Genomic DNA, 23,662 nt, shown 5'->3' with positions numbered 1-23,662 from the left:
TTAGAGCTTATTATTTTTTCCTTTTTGGTCCTGCTGTATATTTAACAGAGGCAGCTGAGTCAGATCATGTTGTGTCACCTCTCCGAGCTTGAACTTCTTGAAGAGTGGCGAAGGGAGTATCTTTTACAGAAATGCTTGAGTTTGATTCCTTTGGTGTTGAGTAAGTTCTGCCCTGTTCCAAGGCCATCTGAAGTAGAAGGAAGTAATGACTCCTTTCCACTCAAGCAAAGCAAAGAATTTCTCTGGGCAGGGTTTTATACATAAGCAGATCAATCAGCTTTGACTTGTATTCAACTCAGAAGTCAGAGTTCATTGCTGAGCCAACTAACTTATCACTGACTGTTCAAAATTGAGGCTGAGACTGATTGATTTTTCTCTGTTTATAAGGCAAGCACTATAGACCATAAGTGCAAAACTTTGTGACTAATTTCGATCCTTTTAGTATGGTTCTGAGGGAGGAGGAGCTTTCAGATAATGCAGTCCAATCCCAATTTAGGAAAATATTATGCATCACAACACTGTATAAACATCTGGGTTGGTTTTAGCCTTGAAAAAGGTCTATATATCTCTGTGTAAGAGAAGGTTGCTTGTGAAAGTAAGTTGAATAAAGTAGGTGGTAAGCCGTCAACAGCATTCATGTGGTTGTTACTGGAATCAAGGTTTAAGTGAATAGTACATTGAGATGGAAACTGAAGCAGAGCAGAGTGGGAACCTTAAGTCATGGGCAGAGACTCTACAATGTGTTATATAGCTAACACAAAGTGCTAAGAAACACTTCCAGGGTCATAGCAGCCTAGTCTATTACGGATCAAGAAGTACTGTTCTACCAGGAGTGAAGGGTTTTTAGCTTGGTGGCATCTTCCAAATGTTCTAAGGAATAATCTAAAAATAAGTCTAACAAAATCGTTTCCACTGCTAAAAAAAAATCAATTACTGCAAAAATTATTTGAAAGGGAGGGAAAAAACAGGTAAGAAGCTTGGTCTAGAGTGATTACGTACTGCATGGATATGCAGCTGGCTGTGTAAGTGCAAGTGAAAATGGACACAACAGGTATAAGATACGTTACAGAATTTAAAGTGGATTTTGTATTGTGTCTAACAGGGTGATGCATGATGAAGTGAGCGACACAGAAAACATCCGGAAGAATCTAGCCATAGAAAGAACGATAGTAGAAGGCTGTGATATATTACTAGATACCAGTCAAACCTTTATACGCCAAGGTAAGACATTCTTTTTTAAAGCTATCTATATAATAATGACAAAACTGTACTAAACCCAGCAGGGTTCATCAGGTCACTGCTGGGCATAGCTAACATCCTAAGACTATTGGTGGTCTGTGGAGGGTAAGTCGCAAAATACCCTGATGACAACTAATTCTGGGCTGTAGTGGAACCTCACTTCTGTGCTCTTTTTTTAAGAACCAGGAAAACCAACAGCACATAAAAAGTATAACACTCATGGGACAGTAACGTAGATTCTGCCTGGACAGTGATCTTCAAAGGTAGAAATTACCTACAGCTCTAGAGACCAGGGCTTCTTAGCCAGTTAACATGGCAGTCCCAGCTGATACCAACATTTGGGTAAAAGTGCAGGAGAAACTTGAAGCTTTGCAAGTAGTAAAGTAATTGGTAGGAAAGAAAAGAGCTGTCAATTGCTCCCATCTTTCTTGGTGCTTTGAAAACAGCTCAATGACAGTGTGACCATGGATATTGTAGCTGAGCATACTCATTTTGCTCCTTGAAATGCTCATTTTTGGGCTTTTGTAGAAGTTTAGGATAGATATAAAAAGCATTTGTACACAAGAATTCATGAAGAAAAGGCTTCCTGTTCTGCCAGGAATGTAAGACTACTGATACATTATTTAGTAAAACAAGAGGGAAAGAGCCATACTGTATTCATTTTTGTCTATTCTTGGCAGGTTTGGAAATTCTTTTTATTGAAATTTAGTTACAGCAGAAGAACTTGTTGTTAAGTTCCACAAAATTGTGGTAAAATAACTCTTCCATTTAAAATAAATGTCACTTTTTAGTAGGAACTGCAATCTGGTTGCATTTCTTATTTGGTGAGATTTACCTTTTTTTTTTTCCCTCCCATATGTATAATTTCCTTCTGGAACTTTTAAAAACAAGGTAGTAGTTTTGTATACAGTAACTACAGACCTGTATGTAGCATAGGGTTTTGACTGGGAAAAGCTTCTTTGTGTCTGAAAAGCATTATATGTAATGTCTGAAACGCATTAGGAATGTAATTTAGGTGCATCCTTTCATGAGGTCTTTTCATGAGCCTCAGCAGAACAGTTGGTATTTAATAGAGCTACATACACAGTTGGTAATTAATAGGCTTTGTATACATTTTGAAATCTATTCTATGCTGTTTCTGTAGTCATGTGGCCAAAATATGAAACTTTCTGTAATAACTTCCAAGATTGTTTGTATGACAGTCACTATTAAATTTCTTGAGTCTTCATTAAATGTATATTTGTTGTAACTGAGGAATTTAAGGAGTTATGCATATGGCTGTAAGGAAAGCATAGAGCTGTTGTATTGTATCCACAGCCAAAAAATTATAGGGCTGTGATAATCCTAGATTGACTTTAACCATGAAATTTAATTAAATTTTTGATTTTTTTTTCCAAGGCGATTACAATATTTTATGTTTATGTATTTGTTGGGGCTTTCCTTCTTAAGATTGACTGGTATTATTTTGTTTGTGTACCAAATGCTTCATCAGTAAAATCTTACTATTTTTTCTGGGGAATCAGTCTGAATAAGATTACTGTTGAAGGCTTAGACCCAGGTCAAACTCTTCGTTTTGGTCAAACTTAAACAAATAGTTTAAGTAAATTAAATTCAGATTTCTTTCTGGGCATACAGTCAAAGGATGAGGGATAAGACTGTAGGTTACAGGGGCTGTACAGAAGGCTTTTGCAACATCCACTGCATGTGATTTTGTGTGAGTGCAAAAATCTGAATAGAGCTAATGAAATAACACAGAGTGCTTTTTCCTTTCACACATGACAGTAGGGTCACTCTGACTGTGATGTGCACCTCATCTACTTTTGATTATGCTCCTATTCTTTGTATTGAGCACTGTAGATTGGTACAGGAAACCACTTTTCAGCTTAAAAAAGGAAAGATGTGCCTTTACCTTTTTTTCAGGCTTTTTCTGTGAAGGCAGACTACAACTTTGTTATGTTTTATATATTTTATTTTTCTAAGAAGAGATCGATCCTGTTGAGCTATGCAAATTGAGACCATAGGAACTATCTCTGACAGTGTTTTGCAATGTGGATCGTGGATTCCCCTTTATGTCTGCTTTTCTCTGTTTCTTGCTTAGATACAGCCTTCATTGCCAGGCACACTGCAAGTCTTGGCAGACAATTAAGGAACATTTTCTTTTAGAGTCTAAAGGAAACATACGGAGTCCCAATCTGCAATCCAACATTGGCTGACACGCAGACAACAGGGCATCTCAAGGCCCTTTAGATGCCTTTAAACACTCTGTCTGATATTCCTGCCATTGACTGTTATTAATTCAGCTTTACTGATAAATACATCACAATTACAAAATCATGGAGTAGTTGAAGTTCAAAGAGACTTCTAGAAATCATCCAGTCCAGTCTCGCCTGCTCAAAGCATCATCAGCTGGAGGAGGTTGCTCTGTTCCATGTCCTGTCAGGTTTTGGTTGTTTTGAAGGATAGAGACTCCACAGTCGTTTGGAATGAGCAACCTGTTTCAGTGTTTGACCATCTCTTCCAGAGTTTGGGGATTCCAGGTTGAGAGAGAGGCAAGACAGAATAGATAAAAAAACGAGTTTATTATTATACAGAAAGATAGGGAGAAAGAGCCTGCAAAGGGTTAAAGAATGGGTATTTTTGGTGATGGGTGTTTTTGGTGAGTGTTTATCTTACCAGCCCCAAAGACCACATGATGACGATCAGGAAACGAGCTTTGAGAGACATCATCACAGTGTGAGGCGGCAGGCTCAACCTTAGTGGGCGTCCCTGCAGAGGCAACGTTGACCTCGGCAGTATGAAGTTCTGCCTCCCCCTGTTGCATGAGGCTCGGGCTTTTATACTAGGAAAAATGCACACTCATTCTGACGTAGGGGGGCAGCCTACACTGGAAGGAGTAGCCAGCTGTACCAAAAGGGTCGCTGGAGGTCAGGACTTTTAGGGGATTGTCAGGAAGGAGACACCAAGGACCATTATCTCATGTGTCTTGCAACTGGTATGAGACTCCCTTTCGCTATTAATGGTGTTAACTCCCCTATTTTCAAGATTATGCTCCCACAACCCATGCCAGACAGTATTGTTCTACTTTTGTGTGTTTTACCAGGGACCATTATCTATTGTTACTGACACACCATCTTTATGGTTAAATTAAAAGACCTCCAGAATGGAGAAAGACAAACTTTGAATTTGTGAATCAGGCAGTTAAAAATGTAGAGCTTTTTTTCTTTTTTTTTTTTTTTTCAATGCAACCTTTTGTATTTCTTGGATTGAACAAAGCATAATGGAGTGACTCTTCTGGCAGCACTGGAGTACTGAAAGTGCTTAGGTTTGTAGCTGGATAAAAATTTCTGAGATTACACTGATCGTCCAAACTGTACTATTAATGAATTTTCTAAAATTAGGTGCACTTGCTCACTGCAACTGTACATCAGCCAGTCATGACCACTCTTTTCCTTAAGAGGAAATCTGTAATAGAATGCATAGTAGGCAAATGCCCAGTTTCATTAATCACAAAAACTTGATAGGAATGCATGAAGTCCTTGCTTGATGTCAGCCATGCAGCGCATATGTGTTTCCCTCTGTAAATATTGAATATCAAAGTGAAATAATGCAGTTTCCTGTTTCTGCATTTAAAAAAATCTAGTTTACTCTGATTTACCTTACTAAATGATAACATTTCAGTTCCATACAAGAACACCAGTAACTTTCAGCCCATTTCAGAAGAACATAATATGGTATTCCTAAAGAATTCTAATGAAAGATAAAAAAAAAAAAAAAAGCTACCTGTACCTGTGTACCTGTAAAGCTTAACCTGTAAGCACATCATACTTACAGATACTGTTATTCTAAGAAGCAAAGCAGAAATAAGACATACAGGTTGAATATTGTTACCCTATATGTGTAGAAGGAACTTCAGGAGAAAAATAAAAAATGACGCTGAGAATTTTGTGATGGGAGATTGCTTGGGAATTGTTTTTTACACAATACTTCACCTTGCAATGTGACCTAGGAGGGAGTCAATATAGAATGGAAAAGCCTCTGTTCCAACACATGGGAATGATCTCCTTCCTGTCTTTCAAAGTTAGGGCAGGTATGCTGCTTAGTCTGGAGGAAATGTACAACCACCAATAAGTATCTGTGGGTTTTGGTCAGAATTTAAGTGAATACAAAATATGTTCCAGACCTTTGCAAATCTCTGGAGTACTACTTCACTGTTTTGTTGCAGTGACACAAATCACTTCGTACACGTTTAGTTTAATTGTGAATTGGCTGTCAAAGAACAGTTTTCTGTTGCATATTTACTGATGTATATCTTGCTATGCCAGACAGTGTGAGTTTCAAATATATTAATAACTTAAAGCTCATTAAATATATGGAGGGAGCTAAGTGTAAAAAAATGTAGATGCACAGTAGCTTTCTCAGTTACTTTAATTTCTTTGTTTAAGATTCTTCATGTGAACTTTGAACAAGATAATTGACAATGTAGAATAAGAATTAGTAATCTAGTATTTCATGGGTGATTGTTTCGTCCGTGCTTGCCACTAGTTTGAGCATTGATACAGCTACACTAGTCCAATATCTTGTTGTCTCTGGAAGAGGAAGGCCAATATCCATCCCCTCATGCTTGTTCTGCTGCTTTTAACTTCCTTTGCATCATCACTGGTGATTATTTGACCTTTCAAGTGAGGGGTATCAGGGAATTAAGTCAGCTACTTCTTTGTAACATTAGTTTCCTGTTGGTTTAGCTCTATTAGGTAGCTAATGTTGAAATAAGATGAGAGCCAGTGTAAGGGTGATAGTAAGGATAGATGTGGGAAAGAGATTAGGAGGTCTTTTGGCTGCTCTGTCTGGTAACAACCAGTTGTGTCATAAAATCCTTCCCTTTGATATATAGAAGAATTGCACTTTACCTCCAAATTTAACTCCAGATTCAGAAGTGATACATGTGGTGGCACCAATCTGGAAATTTGGTCAGAAACTGGTTTTGAGGCATGAAATGTCAGAGAAGCAAAGCTGTCCCCAGTCTGGAGTTCTGCATAGCACAAATTCAGACTTATATAAGCAAGTTCAATTCAGTTCAGAAGTATTTTACTGGTAACACATTTTAGATGAGCTGTGGAGCACTGAAAATTATGCAGTAGAAGGTAAGAAATGGGCTTCATTTCCATCTCTCTTGCACACAGGCACACACATGCAAACTCTTTTGCTTCAAAACCTGTTCTTTTCATCCTCTGCCTCTATGGCTTATTAAGTAATATGTCTTTTGCAAGTCTAGCAGCTGTCAAAAGTGCAGTTTGCTATCCAGCTTCATTTTCTGATCAATGTATGATTAGTGTGTTTAAATTGCATAAGAATTTGCCCAAGATCTAATCCTGCCATGCATTTGTCTAGATATACTTGCTTGAGTCTAGTTATCATAAAAAAAAAAAGCGAACTTGTACATAAAAAGGGGATTGACTTTAAAACAGATGCTGATGTATGTTGATACGTACTGTAATGAAAAGCTGCCTTAAATAAAAATACAATATTCAACGCATTAACACTTTAAACACTAAATATTACTATGGTACAGTAAATTTTGAATCTTATTATCAGGTTCCCTTATTCAAGTCCCTTCAGTTGAAAGGGGAAAACTTAGTAAAGTTCGTCTGGGATCATTATCTTTGAAGAAAGAAGGAGAAAGGCAGTGCTTCTTATTTACAAAACATTTTTTAATTTGTACAAGAAGTTCAGGAGGAAAACTGCATCTTCTCAAGGTACAGACTTTACCTTCTAACTCAATTTACAAAATGAAAACACAACTTTAATATTTCATTATTTTATGGCTTTAACCTGAGATTTGAATAGATTGTTATGGATAGAAGCAAGGTGGTACGCAGTAGTTAACTGCTTTTCCTGCTCATTACAAATAATAGAATTTAGCCAAAGTTCTTGCTAACTACATTTTTTTTTCCTAAGAGCATGTAATTCTAATAAGCTGGAGGTTAGAAACAAGACCTATTTGTCTTGTTTCTGTTGTGTCTGTTTGTATAAGCTAGCACTGAATATCAGTTTTCAGTGCATAAAACGGCCAGTACAACTCCTTGGAATTACCAAGGAATATTTTCCAGAGCTCTAAGAAAATACTTTTTAAAAGTCAAACAGCACATTCTCTTAAAATGAAAGCTCTTCTAAGAACACTCCAGTCATATTTGTGAAGAATCAAGCTTTCATAGTGTTGGCTTGTGAATAAAGGAGTGTTGGTACTTTACAGAATGGATTATGTTGAATAGAATTTTAATTTGATAAAGACATTCCTGAGAGGTTTTTAAGACTGTTTGCATGCTTTCTCACTTTTCACCCCTTAAATAGTTAAAATATTTTGCAAAGTAAATAGAGTATAACCAAACTTTTAAAAAAATCTTCTATGTATTTTATTTAAATTCAGGAGAAGATGAAATTCTAGTTACCTTTTTTAATATTTGTGAACAAGTCTGTACGTGAGATAAAACACAGTGTGGTAAAAATGAAAAAAAAAATTGTACATAAGAGTATATTGTTGATTTGTTGGATTAAGAAAAAAGTTATATGTAATCTGTCTGGGTGCAGTTCTTGAGTAAAAAAATGTATCATGAAATTGATGTATCTTCCTAAAATCTTTAATGTAAAATCTTAAAGTTTATCAATGTTTAAAAATAACTGCAATAAGAAATGGAAACAAATGTAAAAATCTGTGAAAAATGTGCTTTGTTTTCATAGACAGGAGGTGTTCTGTCTTTAATAGAGTGCACACTGATCGAGGAGACAGAAGCAAGTGATGATGATTGTAAGTTAAGCTCAGCTGTTTGTAGTAATTACAGTTTCTAGTTTCTTTAAATTGGTACCCTTTGTTTATTCTTCACAGGAGCAAATTGATATGTTCTCCCCTTTCATAAAACCTGAGGAATACAGTGTTGAAGTGCTTCAGTAGAATAAATGTTTTAGTAACGGACATGCTGGCATAGATAAGAGGGTTTTGTTACTATGTTTATTCTTGCTGTTGACATCCCAGATAGGATTTTCAAGTAGACTGACTGAAGGAATGTGGCAAATTATTTGCTGACTTTTATATTGCAGCTTCACCCAGAGAGTGTTGGAAAGAAAAAAATGTGCCTTAAAGAACCAGTAGCTAATTGGGTTTCTTAAATACATGGGGGTTGATTAAGTTGGCAGAATTAGTGGAAAGTTCTTGTTTTGGAGTCCCTACAAATCTTAACTGCAGGCATGCTCAAATGAAATAAAACACAATGCTCAAATGAAATAAAACACAATCTCAGGCTGATTTTAGTGTTACTAATTTTGGCTTCCAACCTGCAGTTTTAAGCAAGTTTTGCACTTGAATTCTGAAATCAGTTTTCTTTAATTTCACTGATACTTCTTGTATACTGAAGGTATGTCAACATAGCAGTGTAGAAGGACTTTAGCCTTACTTAGTATCTTTAAAAGTAATGAACAGCAACTTCCCAGTATTGCATGTTTGCAACTTTTTTTTAAATTTTGTGTATAAATTTTGGATTCCCAGTTGGGTTTGCTCTTTGTCAGAGAGATGTTTTAAAGTAACTCCAGTTTTAAATGAAACAAGTATTTTCTTTGTCTTACAGTCTGAAGTCTTACATTTTGACTTTTGGGTTTTTTTTCTCTCCTCTGGCTGTAAAGCAAAAAGTTCTGGACAAGTGTTTGGACACCTAGATTTCAAGCTTGTAGTTGAACCTACAGATGCTCCTTCTTTTACTGTTGTCCTTTTAGCCCCATCACGACAGGAGAAAGCTGCATGGACAAGTGACATAAGTCAGGTAGTTTAATGTATTAATGTTTGTATTGAAATCTTAGGTTATTTTGCATTTCTGAAAACTAATCCAAAGGAGAGATGTTGATTTCTTGAGGGCTGATTTGCTGTAATATATGTAAAAACCCCTTAGTGTTATCTGTTTTCCTCAAAATTCTGTAACTGCATTTGAGTCATCAGTGACAGCTGTTTCTCACTGGGAAAGATGGGATGTAAAATACAAAATTGTCAGCTGACAAATATAATAGTAATGGTAGTATTTTTTGTGCCTAAGGAGAGCCCATCCAGATACGTATTTTGATTTACTTAACTTTCACACAGATCAGAAAACATCTGAGAGTCCTGAGAGTGAAAACAATACCATATCACATCAATAATCATCTCCCATGCAGTGAGAAAATAAGATAAACCCTGTTTCTCACCAAAAAGAATACTAACAAACCATTACTAATAATTACTGAGCATTCTAGCAATGTGCAGTTGTCTTTATTGTGAATGAAGAAAAATGGTGATTTAAAATACTTCAATGTCAAGGATAAAAAAAAAAAAAAGCGGGCTTTTGGCTAAAAACATAGCAGAAAAACTTTTACAGGACTCTGTTTGGGGAAAGAAATTGAATGCACTGTAAAAAATCTGAACTTTCAGGCAACCAGGTACGAATTAAGGCGTTGCTGTTTTGTTTATAGAGTTACAGAAGCGCAGAATGATTTTTATTGGAAGAGACATTAAAGCTCATTTGGGTGGAAGAGACCTTAAAGCTCATTTAGTTCCAACCCCCTGCCATGGGGCACAGTACATCGATTTCTCATAGTTCTGAATTTGAGTCCTATTCTCTATCACTATCAAGATAAACAGCTGATTAGACAAATATCAGTGTGGAATTTGATGGATTCCTAAAGATGCCACTATTGCTGGCAACATCTCCAGGTGAATTGGAGTCATAATTAGTAGGAATTGCTTAAAAATAAGTATTTTGAGTTACTTTCTTCTGGACTATTATAGACGAACAAAACAAAAAAGATACAAATCTCAAAATATTGTCTGAGTTGCACCTCAATGCATACAGGTCTTACAGACTGACGTGCTTGCAGATTTTTTACAAAATGGATTTTCAGTATGTATGCTGTTCCATTTACATACGAAAGTATTGGGATTATTTGGGGTGTAAGAAAGACTGCCTAAGAACTAGCCTGGAACATGGGATGCACAGGAATAAGTCCATTCTTAGCCTAAGTAATATTAAATTTAAATGAGAAGGTCAAATGCAGTCCATGTAGACTAGAGATCAGAGTTGGTTCTGCTCCAAAGGCCAGTTCTTCTCCTCCAAACCACTTCAGCTCCAAACAACCCTACTGTGGTGTTAGGGGAAGAGCTGAAAAGCACCACAGCTCACTGGAGAGCTGTGTGCCTAGAAAGCTTGAGAGTGTTTTAGCAAGGCAGAGGTAAACATGACTTCTCTAGGAAGGGAAGCAAGAGATGCTGAGGGGATAGGCAGTGGCTAAAAAGAGATAAAGGGATAAGAAGGGGCACAAGATGCTGTGTATACTCCATATAGAGAGCAAAGAAGAAGAAAATATTGCAAGAAGCATGCCACTTTTCTTCTGCTGGAGGAAGAAAATTAGGGGTGAAAAAACAGATAATGCATGAGAACTTCTAAATGAGTGAGACCACTGGTCTCCTGAAAACCATGATGGTAAGAGGGCTGGAGCACCTCCCCGTATGAAGACAGGTTGCGAAGGCTGGGGTTTTTCAGCCTGGAGAAGGGAAGGCTGCGTGGAGACCTCATAGCAGCCTTCCAGCATCTGAAGGGGACCTATAAAGGATGCTGGAGAGGGACTCTTCATCAGGGACTGTACTGACAGGACAAGGGGCAATGAGTTAAACAGGGAAGATTTAAGTTGGGTATTAAGAAGAAATTCTTTACTGTGAAGGTGGTGAGGCCCTGCCAGAATAAGTTGCCCAGAGAAGCTGTAGCTGCCCCAGTAAAAAAGTTGCCATTCAGTCACAGCATTAGTCTTCTTGTTTAGATTTGACCTTCTTATTAAATTATATATGCAGAAGAATTGTTGGTCTTTTTTTTTTCTGTGTTCCTAGTGACACCTCTTGAATTTATATTCCTTTCAAGCAAACCATACAATTTTTATGAAAAACGCATGGGTTTTGTTGGTGGTGGAGAAGCCTCCCTTCTTGTTTGAGCTTGTTGTCCTTCCGCCCTGGATCTCCATTACTGTCAGGGAGGTGGTAAAATGCTGGGCCAGTGCAGACTGAGCATAAGAGTGCTGAATTACCTCAGGCAGTTTTATGATTGGTGCTAAGGGCTTCTCTGTGAATTTAAAATTCACATGGGGGAAATTACGTATTTTTATTTGATGTGTTTTTCTCAGTGCTTTTAGGTAACAATTTGCTAAAATCATAATGTGAATTGTTAAAACTGCACTTTTCAAATAATCTTAAATACCTGAATTTAAAAACACATCTAGCTACGTAGATCATATTTTAAATGCATAGTTATGTAGATATATTTTAAAACTAAGAAGCCTCTGATTATCTTGTTTGACCAATCTAACATCAATCATTATTTTGCTATGAGATGTTCTAAAGCCAGCAATTTTTATTCTTGAATTCAAGGTAAATGTACCTTGTATTGAAGTCAAGGTAAATGTACCTTAGTATTTATATTTATATATATATATATATATATACACACATATATATATTAAAGATACTCAACAAATAAAACTACAAAGTATTATAAAGTAAGAGTGTTACAGTATTAGGTAGGAAGTACTTGCTGTAGAATGTATAAGCCTGATCCTCTGGCAGACTTTATGCTGACTTCCAAGAGCAAGGCTTACAGTGCTGGGTTGTCTTAACTATATAAAAGAACAAACCAGAAAATAACGGTGTAGAAATGGCTTTGAGCTACCCCTATGTGCCACTAGCACTGAGCTTTTCTGAGGCTTGAAGAGCAACTTACACACCCCTAGTATGTATACTTCTACTAGCCACAGGACTGCATGCAATTTCTATAGTATGTGCTGAGGCCATGCCCCAGAAGTGTCTTTCCAACTTCTAATGCCTAGCCTGAAACATTTATACAAGACTTTGCAAGGAACTACTTGGGCAGCACCCTCTCATCTATGTGTCAGAACAACAGGGACACCTGAATTTGGTTTTACAAGTGTATTTCTAGAAACTGTTTATATTTCTCTTTGGTCTTTTTTGCACAGGGTAAAGGTTAAGTATTAGTGTGTCTGTTCGTGTATAAAGGAGTCTTAACTTCCATGCAGTATTTATTTTTCAAGCTTAATACTCCTTCACAAATTGTTAGGGGTATTTAAATCTGTTCAAAGGAACTTCAAAGGAAGTTTCACTTCCAACTCAAAATACTTCTTCATGTGAAAAAAAAGATGCTGAGCTGAATACCCTGAGTGTGCTGGTAAATATGTGTGGACTTGCAGATGTGCAAATCAAAGACAGAAGACTAGAGAAGCCTGTCTGCTATAAATCTTGATTCACTGACTTTCATGTATGAAAATACCTTGTACCAATCAGTCCATACCTGTAGAAACTATGCTTTAAGTTTATAGTGATACGGAAAGTGTGGAAGGGAAAGTGTGGAAGTCCCCTTATGTTGTGTATTGATTTTAACTGATTTCAATGTTCATTTTCCAGTGCATTGATAATATAAGGTGCAATGGTTTAATGACCATAGTGTTTGAAGAAAACTCTAAGGTCACGGTGCCACATATGATCAAGTAAGTGCAGCATTTTTTCCCCAGTGTACTAAATATCTTGGTGTTTGGTTGGTTTTAACTTTTAACAAAATAGAATGTGTATTTTGAAAATGCAACCTTTTAAATTCCCCCCCCCCCCCCATTTTTTATTGAATAGATTTCATGCTACTTCCCAAAATGCACCTTTTAAAATCTCTTTCTTGAAATGATAGGACTGACTCAAAATGGTAAACTGTCAATTCACAGTATTGGACTGCATAGGATTACAGCTCAGATTTTTCCATTATTTGTGAAGTAACCTCAGTTATGCATCAGATGAATAGTTTTATCTTCTGTTAGCTTTTCTTGGTCATACCACTCCTAATTGTATTGAATATACCTTAAAATATATTCAGAATTTAGATGACTGCAGACAAGTATAATTTTCCAAGGTATTTTGTTATATTAGCCAAATCTTTTCTTCCACTTCTCTTATTTCTGAGGAAAAACAAAAAAATTTCTCTCATAATTTTAACTGATCACATGAAGTTAACATCATTGTTCATAAACTTGCTTCTTTCACCCTTGAATTCATTCAATTTTTTAAAAAAGCATTTTTTTAATTGTAGAGAGCAATTTTCAGTTCCAATTTCTAACACAATTTTACCTCTTGAAACCTCTACAGATCTGTATTTGCATGAGTTTTACCTACTGTTATACAATATAAATATCAAGGAATAAAACCTAGGAATAGAACTATAACTGTTTATTTTCTTACTGTTATCTGTCGCTAGGCCATTTCTCTCTCTTGGATGTACTCTGTACATGAAGTTTTCTCAGATGCCTCTTGTAGTTGTTGCCTCTCTTCTCTTTGTATATGAAATGAAAAAGAGATAATGTGTGAATACAGTGAAAGAGCACATACCTTTGATCCCTGGAAAAAGAAGGCATTTTATTGTCTTCAGTTTTATTTCAGGAGCTCCCCAGTGTGTAAACGCTTCTGTTACCTGCTGAATGTTAAAAATACATTCATCTGTTTTCAAATTGCGGAGTACAGCAAGGTCTTACTCCCGATGTCAAGGGAAAGAACTCTTAATTCTGAAAAAAATACAGGATCCTAACAACAGACACAAATCTGGTGTTCTTCTCCTGCAAAGGAAATCATCTGATTTTCAGTACACATTGACTTTGAGAGTCACATGTCTTTGGATGAAATAAAAAAACAAAAACAAGAACAAAGCTACTTTCCTGAGGACTCAACTTAAGAAAGAATGATTGTTTTGTAATGTATAAGTTACATGTAATTCAATGTATAAGTGTGTGGAATGTCTTCATACTGTATTCTAGGAAAATCCAATAATTTTTAATGAAAAGCTATGGCAATATGGAAAGATGATTTACTTAGTATCCATACTTCTTTTTTTTTTTCTTTACAAACTAGGCCTTCAATTAGATAAAGTTAAGCAAAACTAAACTGGAGAAATGGCATTATGAGTAGCATTATGTAAATGACTGATTTTTGTTTGATAGCCAAACCAAATTTAGTCCTTTTTTTTAACTTTTCCACTGAAACAAACACTCGCCACAGTTTCTGCTCTGAAATTTGAGATATTTCATGCTGCACCCTTTTCTTTTTAAAAAATAAAAGTAATTATTGGAGCCTGACAGCAAGTGTTACCTTGCAGGTGAGCCTTAAGATTTGCTAACAGGCTAATTTTGCTGTCTTTTGCTAGGGTCCGTTGGTTTATTTTAGGTAAAGCTAGATGCCAGCAGAAAAAATGCAGTCAGTCCACTATTGTTCTATAGTGAGCTTTTAATAATATTGGTGTACAAGCCACAGGAGCCTGAAAGAGACAAGAGGGGACAAATCTACCTCCTGTTCCATTTCAGAAATTTAATTATGAATGGTTTCTTAGACTTTGAAACGTAAATTAATTATTTGCCAGAAATAAAATTTAAATTCCCTTGGTTATGGCATAAATTATAACTGAATGGAAGCAGGTGTCGTGAGAGATTAACAGTTTCCTGGTGGTGTTGAAATACAAGAATGCATGGATATTCGATGCCATTATGTTGACAGGAGCAGCTAAAATTATGCCATTACTGTACCATGATCATAGAATCATAGAATCAATTAGGTTGGATAAGACCTTCAAGATCATCAGGTTTTTGGTGAATTGTTCTAAATTTAATTTTTGTGTAGATCTGATGCTCGTCTTCATAGAGATGACATTGATATCTGCTTCAGCAAAACACTGAATTCCTGCAAAGTACCCCAAATCCGTTACGCAAGCGTTGAGCGCCTTTTGGAGCGTCTAACAGACCTGCGATTTCTAAGCATTGATTTTCTGAATACTTTCCTACATACTTACCGCATATTTACTACTGCAGCTGTGGTGTTGGAAAAACTTTCAGACATATACAGACGGCCCTTTACTTCTATTCCTGTCAGGTGAGCTCTGGGGATTTTCCCTTTTAATCATAGGTTTCTTATGGAATTGTAATTTGTTGGGTTTTGGTTTTTTGAGTTTTGTTTTTTTGTTTGGTGGGTTTTACCATCATTTTCTATTACATAAATTAACTAAGAATAAGGTTTTTTCTTTGTTAATAAGATGTAAGTTTTCAGGTAAGTCCGTCTCAACCTTCTTCCTAGGCTTTGAGGGCTAAGTGTCATACAGATTTTGCAGTGCCATGCATATTTGTCCAAAACTTGTTTGCAAGTATTTTCACTCTTAAATCTATTTGGCATTTGTTATCATATTTTGCTTTTTTTGTTTCTTACTCTCAGGTCTCTGGAGTTGTTCTTTGTTACTAATCAAAACAATAGAGGAGAGTACCTGGCCGATGGGAAGTCACCACATCTCTGTCGCAAGTTTTCTTCTCCTCCTCCCTTGTCGCTCTCCAGAACATCCTCACCTGTCAGAGCCCGAAAACTGTCACTGACCTCACCACTGAATTCACGGATTGGTGCCCTTGACCTCTCTGCTTCATCTATGGCAAGCAGTCCTACCTCAACCTACAGCCCGGCCACCTCCCCACCACCGTCAGGTAGCAAAGTACCACTGGACCTTAGCAGAGGGCCCTCCTCTCCTGAGCAAAGCCCTGGCTCCATAGAGGACGGCCTGGAGAACCCTCGTGTTGACCTCTGTAACAAGTTGAGGAGAAGCATTCGGAGAGGTATTATATACCCACAAAATACTGAATGCTTTTTTTGATAAATGGGGCTGTCTCTAAGGTAGGCTTGACTTCTATCAGATCACTGCTGAATTGTTTTGCTTGTCTAACTCCTGATCAGCACAAGTTGTGTTATGAAACCATACTTTGCTCTCTGTTTCTTCTCTCGTAGAGGCTGTGATGAGTTGTTTGTTATCCTTCTTTGCAGGAAAAGCAGTATGACAGAATGGCCGTGTTTGTTTTCACTTCAGCAAAGTGATAAGGAGAATGGCAGAAGGAAATATTTAAGGCCAGTTGTGTTTCCTGAGGTGAAAGGTTTTGGGGTTGTACTGTTACTGCAGGAAGTAAAACATTAAGTTAGAAAGAAATACGGATGTAAAGACAGAACAGCTTTAACATGTTTACATAACAGGACTAGTTTTCCATAAACTGACCCAAACAAATAATTCATGTTATTTACTTGCTACATTGGTGATATTCATACCACTTGGTTGTAATCCATCCAGAAGGTACATGTCTAAAATAGATTAACTGCTCCTATGTGAAAGCCTGTTTTCCTCTATGGATTGTGTAAGGCACCTTGGAATAGGTACTGCTTCCAGAGGTCTGAAGTTAGTTGATATAAACCTCAATGTTGGCATCTAGAAGGGGATCATTGTACTCATAGATGGCAAAGCTCTAATCTCACAGGAGGCATACTTTCTCATAGAGAAAGTAGCTCTAATCTCATAGGATGCATGTGTGTGCTTATTTCTCATTGCTCTTTTGGGATGGAGGGATGGAGGGAATTAGAACTATATGGTATTTTTTTCTAATCTTTGTTACATTAAACAGAAAATAAGGAAATAATAATAATAAAAAATCTGTTTTGCTCCTGAAGTTCATATTTAGAAATGATCTTACATGGCCTGACTTACAGTCTGAGGAATTTGAACTTTGAATCTGAGCAAAATTTAGCCCAGCTTTACTTGCAAGTACTTGTAACAATGAAAATTGATGTAATCTGAGGGGAAAGAAGAAAAAGATTACCAAACATACACTGAGAAAAGCATTATGTCTGTTCCTTACTGATGAATTGAAATAAGTGCCCTGGTAAGAAATTTGATGTTGTACTATGCAGAGGGATTGCTTTTACAGAATGCAGTCAATTGTTTAACAAAAGAATGCTTTTAACAGGCAATTTAGCCACCTTAGCATTATAGGAGTCTATGCTTGCCAATGCTTTATGCTTTCATAAAATGCTGGTTGGCTGTTACACTTAATCCTTATATTTCTTTACACTGGATGTTATTAAATGAGTAGTGTAACAGACTGTTTACATATGTAAAATATAGTATTTAGTATGCAGATTTGAGCAAATTCTTCTTGTGTGTTAATATAACCACATTCAAATCAATATGATAGCACAACACAATATAGACCATGCATTAAAATTAATTGTACACAGATAACTGCAGTCTTAGACATAATGGTTTTTGCTACATACTGTAAAGGAAACTAGTAAAGAGAGATTATTCTGGCCTAGTGTTAGCAGTAGGCATAGTTGCAGAGGTATTTGTATTTTGTATTCCAGTCTATCAAAGCTGGGAGTGTCATCTGGGCAGTGTAAGGAACATTTGGAAATGGCCAGAACCTCATATAAATGCTAAATAACTCTCTGTGCAGTGTCTCCAGTCCCTCTGGGGAGCAGTTTGCACTCAGTTTGGAGTTTGGAGCGAGGTAGCTCAGTTCTGCAGGGGAAAGTCCTTTTGTAACCCAGCTGCATGAGCATGTTGGGGAAGAAAAGTAAGTTCAGAAAAAAAAATCTCACAAGGAGAATGGAGACGGGTAGTAATAGAACTACAAAAAGTTAATCTGCATGATTCTTATCGTATGTAATGTGCTTCTTCACTTCCGAAGTTTCCTGGGTAAGGAGGCCAGTTCTACTTAATCAGGAGCTACCAACCCATTACAGTTAATACTGTTGCTCTGGTAGTGCCTTATTTCCAAAAAAACGACTGTGGCTTGATCTAAATCCAATATAACCATACAGATTCTGTTCCCCAGGACATATTATTATGGTGGTTGTTGTTCTTCAGTGTTGTCCATTTCCATCCTGGAGTTACCACCTTGTTTGTTGTTTGTTGTTTGTTTTGAAAGTTTTTGGTTTGCAAAGTTTTTGTTTATATATATATTCTATATATAATGTTTGTGCTGCAGTCACAGTTGTCATTCATATCAAATGTATGATATATTTTATCAGCCTCTTTTCCCTCATTTCAGAAGTTGTATTTCTGTCATTCCCTTTTTGTTCTTCTGATAGAAGAACTTCTCCATAGAGTAATACACCTTCCAGAGCTGTTTGGCTATTTTATTAAGCAGGTTTTAGTTACACAGTTTTCCAACACAGAAAACGTTTCCTAGCTCATATAAAACCTATGACTTCAATTATCCTTATTACATGTGTGTTTCACTGCAAATTCTGCCATCTTCTCCAAGCTATTTTGAAAGCTGACAATTTGCTGATTTTCACCAAGTTCTTTATTTATGAGCTTTTATGTGGCTATGCCATTGATGCAAAACTTTCCCAGTCCTTTAACTCCACCCAAAGGATAATTATTACTGAGTCTTCCTAACGCAAAAATTCCAGAAGCATTACCATGTAAAGCAGCTATGTTCCTGAGATTAAACGTAAACAACTTTGTGTTAGATGGTATTTAGTGGTACTAGGCTGGTGTTGAAACACTGGTATTAAGTGCTTTTAATTAAATAAATTTAATTTTTTAAACAAGTGAAGTCCCCTTTGATGTCCATATTCTTTTTTTATCAATGCAGCACAGCTCACGTTGTTCAAAGTTGATCACTTTACAGACTTTCTGTCTTTAGGTGTTTTCAGAGATCCACATACTCTAAAATCTTGGCAGAGGCACTCAATATCTGTAAGACAAACTAATCAAACTATGCTCTTGTTCTTTAAAAAAACATATCTTAAATCCCCATACTGTAGTTGCCTATGGCCTCTTGATATTTTCAAAGAACATTTGTACTTTATAAATACATGAATATAATAAAATTAATATAACACAGTATAATACATCTGATAATTAACATAAGTTGTTACGTATTTATTTTTATATACTATATTATTGCATTAATGTACAATAATGTAAAACCATAGAATCAGACTACCAACTAGGTTGGAAAAGACATTTAGGATCATCAAGTCCTATACACGTTTATACACATGAAAGAGTTGTAAATTATGCATGAGCATCCCAGTATTAACACTGATTCTGTTTTAAAGCAGCAGTTCTAGAGTCTGTGTCAGTGGATCGGACAATTCCTGAAAGCACCTCAGCAGTGGACACCGCAGAGCTTTCCCCGTGTAGATCCCCTTCGACACCACGTCATCTCCGCTATCGTCAGCCAGGAGGTGACAGCCTGATGTTTCTTTCCCCTGTCAGTCACTTTGAAGTGTTTAAATACTGCAGCTGTAATCTTTGCAGGGTGTTAGAAAAGAATGATGGTTTATTAATATGTTCTGTTTGTATTTTTCTTATTTCTCAGGTATTGAAAAAAACCTATTAGAATGTGAATTACACTGGTTAATTTGTATAGTAATGTATGGAAGCATACTGGGACTTCGCTGTGACAAATGTTCTTAAATAGTTCAAGCAGGATGTGCCAAAGTTCAAGACTGATATTGAATAAGTCCTATTCTCACAAAAATCTCAAAACCATCACAGATTTCTCTCAGCTACTAAGGGGGCATATTTTGGGCACCATATGTAATCATGAAATACACAACACCCATTATCGTCAATGGGGAGTGACTGTGACTTGTTTCTTTGTATAAGACTGAACATTTACAGATGGTGTCACATTATTCATTCCAAAATTTGAATAAACTGCTCAACTGAAAAGGAAAACTGAGAGCTGGAGCTCCTCGAATAGCTCTCACGTGGCTCTTTGTAATCATTAGCAGAGCTGTGAGCTATGTCCATGAATGCTTAAAATGTTGCCATCTCATGCAAGCCACATTTCTAGGCAGCTATTTCATGCTTGGAATTAAAACAAAGCCAGAGCAGAGTCTTATCAACTATTAGGAAGTTGCTGAGACATTTAATTTCAAACCAATAGTAATCATCTGTTACAGGGCACTTTCACGTTGCAATGGCAAGATTTGGGAGTTGGAATCTCTGTGGAACACTGAATCTTATATGACTTGTGGTCAGAAGCAATGTTCATAGCATTCACTATAGAGAAAGCCAAATAAAATTTGCAAAACTGTACTCGTCCTGGGCAGTGAACTGGGAAAACAGGTGAACCTAGCTATCAGAAGTTGGTTTATGTGCTTAGCTCTCTAATACGATTTTTTGTTTAGGTTTCTTTTCTACACCATTGGTTTTGTCTCACCCTTCCCCCCTTTTTTGTCTCCCCCTTTTTGCCATTTGATTACTGCTTATTCCTCACCTTGGCAGTGTCTTAGATATTTTTTCCATAGCAACATTAATTATAGTGAAATGGAAATAAAACTTAAACCACAAATGTTAATATGGTATTTTTATTTCCCCTAACACAAAGGCCTCTGGCAATGAAAGCATAAAATGCTCACAAAGAATAAGCATTAGTGAAGATTTAATATCTTATTGTTGCTTAACTTGAAAAATACAAAAAAGTATATAGAAGTTGCTAACTTTTCCCTGCCTATTCCTTTACAGTCCAAACTGCTGACAACACCCACTGTTCGGTCTCTCCTGCTTCTGCTTTTGCCATTGCTACAGCTGCAGCAGGACATGGGAGTCCACCAGGTGAGCAATATGCTGTGCAAAAGAGAGGTAACAGTAAGATCCATAGGTCTCAAAAGGTATATTAAATATTTCTTAAGAACATACTTACCTGAATCCTAAATAGCCTCCGATTTGTTACTTTGATCTGCTGGTGGTTTGAGCCTGGAAACCTGGCCTTTGTGTGGACACTGCAGTACAGCATTCACAGATAGTTGGCATCTTGACTTCCAGTTATATGGACATTATGAAAATACTTGTATTTAATTTGAAAGTGAAATTGACCCGTAAGAATGACTAAAACAACTCAGGACAGGCTGATCAGATACATCCACCACATGCATACCTGCTGTGACAGTCTGGAAACTTTGACAAATGAAGCAATTTATGTCACCAAAGAGTAAAATCATCTTTTAGGCTGCTTATACACCACACTGTCCTGGGGACTTGCCAGCAACCACCACAACATATACTTGAAGGAGGGAAAGGATGAGAATTTATTCAGAAATATATTTAGAACAAAACACAAAACCTAGCAAATGTGGACTGCATACTATACCACATACCTTCAAGAAACAGGTGAGCTTCTGTGCCTTTGTTCTGTAGAATCTAAGGAGGCTGCCAAACCAGTGAGGTTTTGAACAATCATGGTGTAAACCAACGGTAGATTTTCTTGTTGACTTAAATCAGAATTATATTTATCACTCAACATTTTCAGTTCATCATCTATTGATTGGATTCCTGTATTCAGCTATTTCCTTGATATTTCTAGTTCAGCCTATTTCTCAAAGATTAATATTTTACATATATGCAATCTGCTAAACATCTTGATCATACCTTTCTTTTTTTTTTTGTTTTTGAGTATTCACTTAAAATTTAAGATTTTATTTTGAAAATTACCTTTCTTATGTCCAAGTTTGGCCTACATAAGAGCAGTTGTGCTTAAATAAATTACGGCAAGCGTGAACTCTATATTCCTTGGAAAGCAGCTCTGTTGTCTGATGACTGGAGGTATTTAGTGCAACTTAAAATACTTGATTTAAGTTTTGAATTTGCTTGCTGCCTTGCTGTGTACCCTTTGAAATATTAATATCTTCCACTGAGGCCTGTCCTAGGTTATGTTACAAATAAAACACAACTCTTTTAAGTCTATAAAATCACTTTCACTTTGCATTGGCACACGGAAGCCCACGGTTCATTTTGATTTTGTAGGAAAAAACATACTTCAACTGTAAATTAACATCTGCCTTTTTTCCATTATAATTGTTGGAATGTCAAGAAACTGCTTTGTAGACTGTCATCTCAAAATCATTCATGAAATTCTGTACAGGTCAGTAAATTGTCACCACTGATTGCAGTTGGTTTTGTGTTCACTTTGTCTAAAGTTGGGGTCATCCACTTGATGAGTGAGTAGGCATCATGAGAAAATAATTTCTGGATAACACGAATCAGTGCTTCTATCAGTCTTGTGTACTTCCTGTGAGCTTTAGAGAGTAATGTTAGTTTTAGCAACTTTATGAACCTGTCAGAAACATGCATTTAGTAAAAGTTTTGTTTGAAATGATTAATGATCTCTGGCTTTGGAATTAGGCACTACTAAGGAATCATTTTGCAGTATGAATTAATTCCAGTATGTTTACATATTGTTCAAAAAATGCAGTAAAAGTAAAATCTATTGGTTTTTCCCACTAGGATCAATTCAAGTAAGAACTACTGCTTTTGTATTGTTAAAAGCACAGCTTTTCAATATTTGCAGCATTGAAGTACAATAGAAATAAAATCTACAAGTATGCAATCAATTGAAGGAATATCAAAGCATGGGAATATTGAAAGAAGAAAAAAACATCATCCCTAATATTCATAAGTATTTTTTTTCTTTATGTTGCCATTTAAGCTAGCTCTGCATAACAGGTCGTTGTCCTGGGTGACTTAACAGTAAGAAGGTTCTGCAGCAAATCTAACAGGAAAAGTGTGTGCTGGGGAGTCTCAGGAGACTGAGCTGGAGAAAGGCTGTCCACCTGTAATCAATACAAAAATACAAGGCTACAAACCACAGCTCAAACAGCTTAATCACCTGGTTTGTAACTTGATGCAATTAGAATCATAGAATCAACTAGGTTGGAAAAGACCTCCAAGATCATTAGGTCCAACTGTTACCCCAGGACTGGCAAGTCCACCACTAAGCCATGTCACTAATTAATCATAGTAGACATGGTATTAATGTTGCAGAGTCATGCAGTTCAAATTTGGTGATTAAAATAATAGTATTTCTTCCCCAGGTATGTATTATTGTAATTATGTGTGGTTTTGTTAAATAATACCTTTTTTTTCCCAGTGGGCTCTGTCTCATTCACTGCATAGGATGGACATGATCCGTCAGTGAAGCAGGTCTGGGTAGTGTATGAGATTTATGGCACTTTTTTTTAATTCTTTTTTCAGTTGGTCATAGGCATCACACTGCAGCAGACATTATGATGTGTGCCATATAATATATTCCTAAGTGGAACGTAGTGGAATGGCAGGTGAAATTCAGTGTTGATAAATACTACATGATAGGCGTGAGGCAAAACAGTCAGAGCTCCATATCTGAAAGAATGGGCTTTGTGCTGGGTGTTACCAGTCAGGACTGAGACCTAGGATTACAATAGATAGTTCCCTTAAATGACATTAGTGCTCAGTAGAGCAAAAAAGATAAAGGAAACATAAGAAATTATTAGGAAAGGGACAAAGATGAATGCAGAGAAGACCTTTATGCTACCACAGTATAAATATCGAATTTGCATGTGTATTGAATACTGTGTACAGTTGTGGTGTCTCCTGTTTTACATGAAGGAATGAGAACTAGAGAAGGTTAAGAGTTTGCAATCAGTGATAAGTGGAAGTATGAAATGGCTTTTGTGCATTTGAAGTTTAGGTCAGAGATGACTTGGAGGGTTGATGAGAAAGTTCTGCAAAGTCGCAGATGT

The 23,662-nt window shown here is 36.5% G+C and overlaps 1 protein-coding gene across 3 annotated transcripts in view; it reads left to right on the top strand.

Moving 5' to 3' along the window:
• Positions 1–23,662, top strand: part of RASGRF2 (Ras protein specific guanine nucleotide releasing factor 2) — a 259,547-nt gene that overhangs the window by 57,079 nt on the left and 178,806 nt on the right. For 2 of the 3 annotated variants that reach the window (XR_009963890.1, XM_062613869.1), the window contains exons 9-17: positions 1,103–1,221; positions 6,832–6,992; positions 7,975–8,041; positions 8,911–9,047; positions 12,716–12,798; positions 14,960–15,208; positions 15,545–15,933; positions 19,214–19,342; positions 20,631–20,720. Coding sequence is in view for 2 of the 3 variants with exons in the window: in XM_062613869.1 (XP_062469853.1) it covers positions 1,103–1,221; positions 6,832–6,992; positions 7,975–8,041; positions 8,911–9,047; positions 12,716–12,798; positions 14,960–15,208; positions 15,545–15,933; positions 19,214–19,342; positions 20,631–20,720 (1,424 nt within the window). In the remaining variant the exon portion in view is untranslated. The remainder of the gene's footprint in view (positions 1–1,102; positions 1,222–6,831; positions 6,993–7,974; positions 8,042–8,910; positions 9,048–12,715; positions 12,799–14,959; positions 15,209–15,544; positions 15,934–19,213; positions 19,343–20,630; positions 20,721–23,662) is intronic. The other variant, XM_062613870.1, reaches the window with a different exon arrangement.

The sequence above is a fragment of the Pezoporus occidentalis genome, unplaced genomic scaffold (assembly GCF_034315485.1).
Source record: "Pezoporus occidentalis ecotype Australia unplaced genomic scaffold, CSIRO_AGI_Poc_V1 ctg170, whole genome shotgun sequence".
Classification (NCBI taxonomy): Eukaryota; Metazoa; Chordata; class Aves; order Psittaciformes; family Psittacidae; genus Pezoporus; species Pezoporus occidentalis.
This window is presented reverse-complemented; position numbering and strand designations above follow the sequence as displayed.